Source organism: Cystoisospora suis, assembly GCF_002600585.1.
Source record: "Cystoisospora suis strain Wien I chromosome Unknown contig_6003, whole genome shotgun sequence".
Lineage (NCBI taxonomy): Eukaryota > Apicomplexa > Conoidasida > Eucoccidiorida > Sarcocystidae > Cystoisospora > Cystoisospora suis.
In genome coordinates, this window is record NW_027158792.1 from 799 (window position 1) to 6,859 (window position 6,061).

The 6,061-nt window shown below is 40.6% G+C and overlaps 1 protein-coding gene across 1 annotated transcript in view; it reads left to right on the forward strand.

The window, feature by feature from the left end:
* Positions 1-463: 463 nt before the first annotated feature.
* CSUI_009764 (wd g-beta repeat-containing protein) overlaps positions 464-6,061 on the forward strand; it is a gene marked incomplete at its 3' end in the record, with an annotated part of 6,621 nt that continues 1,023 nt past the window's right edge. Inside the window, exons 1-6 of the mRNA XM_068069873.1 lie at positions 464-1,725; positions 2,286-2,353; positions 3,204-3,625; positions 4,115-4,375; positions 5,271-5,536; positions 5,662-5,795. Of these exons, the coding sequence (XP_067918151.1) occupies positions 1,330-1,725; positions 2,286-2,353; positions 3,204-3,625; positions 4,115-4,375; positions 5,271-5,536; positions 5,662-5,795 (1,547 nt within the window). The 5' untranslated portion in view covers positions 464-1,329. The remainder of the gene's footprint in view (positions 1,726-2,285; positions 2,354-3,203; positions 3,626-4,114; positions 4,376-5,270; positions 5,537-5,661; positions 5,796-6,061) is intronic.

Here is a 6,061-nt window from a genome sequence, read left to right on the forward strand (position 1 = left end):
CTCCTCTCGTAGGAGATAGAGAGAGACACTATACCGTCCTTGCTTATCAATAAGGAGTTCTATATCTTAAGCTTCTATCTTATTCTTGTTCTCTCATGTACTACCCATTCATCTTATCCTCTCTTCTTTCTTTCTTTCTTTCTTTCTATACATGATTCAGAGCAAGATCAGCATGCGTCACACACACGTGACCCGCATGCATGCTTCTACTTCTCCTCCGCTTTCTTCTCTTTCTTCTCCTTGTTCTTTTTCTTCTTTTCTTGAAGAAAACCGCAGAGAGGCTCTCCAACTTTTTTACTCTTGTTGCAGGAGCGAATCTTTGTATGTGTGGCGCGAGAGTGATCCTCTCTCTTTTCTTTCGACCGAGTGCATGCAAGGCGCATGCATGCATGCATGCAAGAGAGAGGTTGTCCCTTTCCGTTCACCCTTATCTTTTTCTTTTCTTTCTCTTCAAAATCTGCATCTCCATCCTAGTATAGAGAAGATGTGAAGAAGCAAAGAAAGAGAAAGAAAGACACTTTCTTTCTTCGTCGCCACTCTCCCTGCCTGAAGTTTCGCTTATCATCCTCGATCGATCGACTGTCCCTCAGCATGCATGGCCATCCCGCACATTCGACGTTCATTCATTCAGCCTAACTACAGCCAGAAGAAAAAGTCCTCTCTTCCTCGACGTATCTCTATCCATCGACGTTCTATTGCCGCTTCTTTCTCTCTCCATCTCTTTGTCCACCTCTCTATCTTTCTCTCTGTCTATAGATCTCTACATCTATGTACGTATGTCTGTCTGTGTATCGTCGTTGGTCTGTGCCTAAGTAGGACTGTCGAGGGAGAGAGAGAGAAAGAGAAAGAGAAGAAGAGAGAGAGGGAGAAAGGAAGAGAGAAAGAGAGAGAGAATGCTTTTTTCCTCTCCGTTTGCGTGACGGACAAGTGAAGGGGAATGTGTATGAGGAAAAGGAGTCAACAGGATTAAAGAGTGGAGAAGAAGAAGAAGATTTCTCTTTTTCTCCATCTGTCTCTAACTTTCTTTCTTTTTTTCTTTTGTCTCTAGTTGCTCAACCGTCTCGCCACTTTCTTCTATTTCTCATGGGGGTGATCTATTCTTCTTCCTAGTTTTCTAAAGGAAAGAAAGAAGACTAGACAGGAAATCTCTTCTTTTCTTCTCTCTTCTTTCTTTTCTTCCTTCTTGTTTCTCCCATCTGGTGTACATACACCTCAGCAGCAAGACCTTCCTCACTCTCTTCACTGTTCTCTCTATCTTTTCGAGAACCGTTTCAAGCGTCCAAAGTTCCTTTCATTGATAAGGAATCTCTTCTCTTTCGGCTAAGAAAGATGAAGAAAGAACGCAAGTCTTTCTGTCCTTCCTCTTCTTCTTCTATAGCTCCATTTTCTTCGTCAGAGAATTCGACAAAGAAGAGAGTAGAAGAGAATGAAAAAGACCGAGAGATTCTCATCTCTCTTGGAACTTACGATGGAGGTCTCCTGGGTTATTCTCTCTCTTCTTCATGTCTAGTCACTTCTTCTTCTTCCTCCTCTTCCTCTTCTTCCTCCTCGCCCACAAAGAAGGAGAGCTCCAAGAAGAAAAGAAAAGAAACCGAAGACAGGCGTCGTGAAGAAAAAGCAGAGGAGAAAATCTATCAGCGAGAGAGAGAGAATGAAGTGTCTAGCTCTCTTCCTTCTTCTTCCTCTCCCCAGTTCAAGATGGTCTTCGCTCTCAACCCTCACGTGGTAAGAAAAAGAAGGAAGACAAAAAAGGAAAAGAAAAGGAAAAGAAAAGGAAGAGAAAGGAAGAGAAAAGGAAGGGAAAAGACGTGAAATGTGTAGTGTACATTCTTCTTCTTCTTCTCAGTTATGTCGCCCCCTCCCTCGACCCTCACTTGCGCCGCTCTCTCTTTTTTACCCCCCGTGGATAGCTACCTCTCATCTATCTTCCATCTGCTTACCTATCTATCTATCTATCTTTAATCTATCCATCTTCAATTAATCTTTCCTGTATGTCTGTATCTGTATGTGTTTCGTTGCAAGATATGTCTATATGCTTGTATGCATTCGTATCTATGTAAGGGTGTACGTACAGCTCGAGTGGGTTTGGTTCTCTTCTTTTCTTTCTTTCTTCCTTCGCTTTTTTCTTTCTCGATCTTGATATAGAACTTCTTGAGAGCTCGTTCCCCCTTTGTCTTTCTTGAATGATCTCCTTCTTTTTCTCTTTGCTAAGATAGATCCATCATTCCTCTCTTTCTCTCTTTTCTTTTGGCTTCTCTTTCTGTCTCTGTGAATGTGTATTCTAGGGGTGCGTTAAAACAATTGCATGCAGCGAGTCTCTTCTTCTTACGGGGAGTACCGATGAATGTATACGGTAAGTCTCTTTTCAACTCTTATCTATCTTCTTTCTCTCCTTTTCTTCTTCTTCTCTTTCCTCTTCTTTCTCCTTTTTCTCTTATCATCCTTATCTGTCCTACTTCTTTCTCAATCTCTGTGACATAGTAAGGTCTCTTTCTTTCTTTCTTTCTCACTCTTTCTTGCTTTCCCACTCTTTCTTTCTTTCTGGAGATGAAGGAGGTTTCATTCGTTCTGGACCCCATTGTTAGCATAGCCTCAGGTGTATGTACACCTGACTAAGAAATAAAGAGAGAATGAAGTTTCAGTGGTTTTCTTTCTATCGAGATTTAGACTTTCTTCTTCTTTCTCTCCGTCTTTGCTTTAGAAAGGATAATTCATTGAAGAGGTGATAAAGGTAGGAGAAGGTAAAAGATGGCATTTTAGAACAACTTTGGACTCGTTTTCGAGGGTTTTTCTCTATCTATCTGTATAGACACGAGAAAGCAATGAGAAAGTGAGACGGAGACTTTTCTTGAAAAGACGGTCTTTGGCTATGACTCACTTCATTCAGGTGTATGTACACCCTAGAAGAAGGTATAGGAAGTTCTTTCATATGCCGTTCAAAGGATGTTTTCCTGCTAGGAGACTTTCTTTCTTTCTTTCTTGGACTCTCTTTCTTTTTTTTTCTTTCTTCTTTTAGAGCAAAGCATTCAGACAGAGAGAAAGAATTCTGCTCGAAAATCTTCTTCTCTCTTCAGACCTTAATGGAGAGGAGAAACCATATGATAAATCCCTTCTCTTCTGTCTTTCTCACTCTTTCTTACTTCTCTCTTTCTTTCTTATTTCTTTCTCACTCTTTCTTTCTCTTTCTTCTTTTTGTTTTGCAGCATTTATAGTCTCGAGCGTCGGCGTGAAGCAGGTGTGTTGAGTAGTCCTTCCTCCGGCACAATTACGTCTTTGTCTCTCCTAGGGAAATCTTTTCTACTTTCTGGAGATTCTCGCGGTCTTCTCAAACTCTGGAGATGCTCGGACTGGTCTCTCTTGAGGTGTATGGACACCCGGAAAGTCTCTCCCCACGACCATTCGAAGAAAAAGAGGAACAAGTTCGGCGGCGGGAAAACCGACTTCAAGAGAATGAACAAAAAGGAGAGCGGAGAAGATGAAGAAGAAGAGGACCAAGGAAAAGCGGGAATTGTCAGTTTAGCTGTCCATCCAAGTTGCCGGATGTGTTTCGTTTTGACAGAAAAGAAAAGTCTTCAGCTCTGGAATCTCATGGATGGCACATGCGCCGCTAGTCAAACTCTCGACGGTAAAATCTAGAGAGACAGAGACAGAGAGACAGAGACATACATCAATAGACAGATATACACATGAAGACATATATCTATCTATACATATATACATACACATGAACAGATATATATATATACATATATACATATATACGAGACATGTATATACGTGAATAGATATGTATACATGGATATATATATATATCAATAGATATACATACATACGATACTCTATATACACAACATACCATCCATCTCGCCTACATATACCATAATACATACTTATTCCTTCATACACACACGCATACATATCGACACATACAGATCTCCAAACACATACACTCCGTCTACCTACACCGGACAGACAGACAGACATACACATCTATCTATCTATCTTTGATCTACCTCCCGTTAACCTATCTCCAATCTGTCTTTAATCTATCTATATATCTTTGAGCTAGCTGTAGTTTCTCTTTCTCTTTGTTGTATTTGTTGTTTGTTTATAGCCGATAACAATCGACGTCAAATCGATTGTGTCCGCTGGCAGCCCGGAATCGATGCTTCTCTCTATGCTCTCCTCTCTCCTCGGGAAGTCTCGATTTTGTCGATACTCCATGGAGGGAAACCATCGGGAGAAGGAGACGAAGGGTCAGAATCGATTGTCCTAAGAATTCCATCCAATTCGACCCCATCTCGATTGTCTTCAGATGAAGGAAAGGAAAAGAAAGAAGAAGAAGAAGATTCCTCGCCATGCTTCCCTGCTACTTGTAAGGATGTGTGCGCATGCAAACTCCCGCAGCAAGATCTATATACATACAAAGAGAAAGAAAGAGAAAAACAAAGAGAGAAAGAGAGAAAGAAAGAGAGACTTATCTTTTTGCGCTCTTTCTTCCTTTCCCACACATACACGTGGACACATATGTGTGTATTTGATACCATTTGCAAGTACCTATATATATATATATATATAGGTATATATATATATATATAGGTATATATACATATATCTGTATAGGGGCGTGAGAGAGTAGAGATGTGAGAGTGAGTTAATTTATGGGATGCCTCATTGCCTTTTAGTTGTTCTCTTGGGGGGGAGGTCGTTTGTATGGCTAGTCCTTTTCTGTTTAACTTTGCATCTCCATCATCTCTCTCACTAGTATCTCTTTTCACTACGAGTCTGTCCATATAGGTGTCTCTTTCTTTCTTTCCTTCTTTCTTTCTTTCTTTCTTTCTCTAGGATCACTCGCTCTTTCTCTCTCTCTCTCATTTGTCTGTGTGTCTGTCTAAATCTGCATGCAGAGAAGGAGAAAGAAACTCCTTTCTCCAAACCATCACGCACAGCCCCATCTGTTCATGCTTTCTATTGGACTATTCGTTTCTCTCAACCCAACGAAGAAATTTCTTTCTTTCTTTCGATAGCCATTGCAATGCCGTGACAGCTTCTTTGTCTTCTTTGGGTCGGCTGGACATTCCCAATGAACCTCTCGAGGAGAGAAAGACAATCTTCTTTCTTGCTGATCTAGAGAAGAAGAAAAAGAAATAGACTATGGTAGGGTCTAGAAGTAAGGTAGATCATTTGTATCTATCTCATTCATTTCTTTGTCTGTATCATTATATGGATATTCTCTTTTCTTCTATCTTCTTCTTCTTGGTCTTCTGTAGGGACGAGTGTTTGCTTTGCATCGAAGTCGCTCTTGCTTCTAGGAGATAGCCGTGGAGGTGTATGGGCTCTCTCTCTACATACAAGAAAGAAAGGAGAAGATCAACAAGAAGAAGAAGAACTGTCCAAGGATGAGGAGGAAGAGAAGAAGAAGAGGAAGAGGATAGCACCTTCTTCTTCTTCTCTAGCATCTCTGGATCACTATGTCTGCTACTTCAAAGGAGGACATACAACACGTATCAAGTCGATTGAAGTCGTTCACAAAGAAGTAAGACAGAGAGAAAGAAGAATGAATGAAAGAGAGAAGAAAAGAAAGGAAGAAAGAAAGAGAAACCTTCTTGTCTTCCTTACTCTTCATATCGCTTATATGCAGTGCTGAAGATGGAGGCTTAGATCAGAAACGGAATTAAGCAGACATCTCAAGAGGAGAAGAAGAATAGAGTTAAGAAAGAAGAAGAAGGAGAAGAGAGTGGCTTGAATGAAGCTTTTCTTTATCAGTTCAATAGACAATCCGTTGGTAGTCTTGTGTGACTTTTTGTCTTCTCTCTTTCATTCTTTCTCTTCTATCTCGTGCCAGGAGCAGCATCCATCTTCCCTTCATGGCTCTTACCGAACCTCTCTCTCTGTCTCTCTTTCTCAGCTCTTCTTCTCTTTTCCGTGATCTTTCAGTATTCTCTCTTCTCGCTCTTCTTCTCGATCTATAATATCTCTGTCTCTATCCCCTATCTATCTATCTATCTTTGATCTATCTATCTTTAATCTATCTATCTATCTTTAGTCTATCTACCTATCT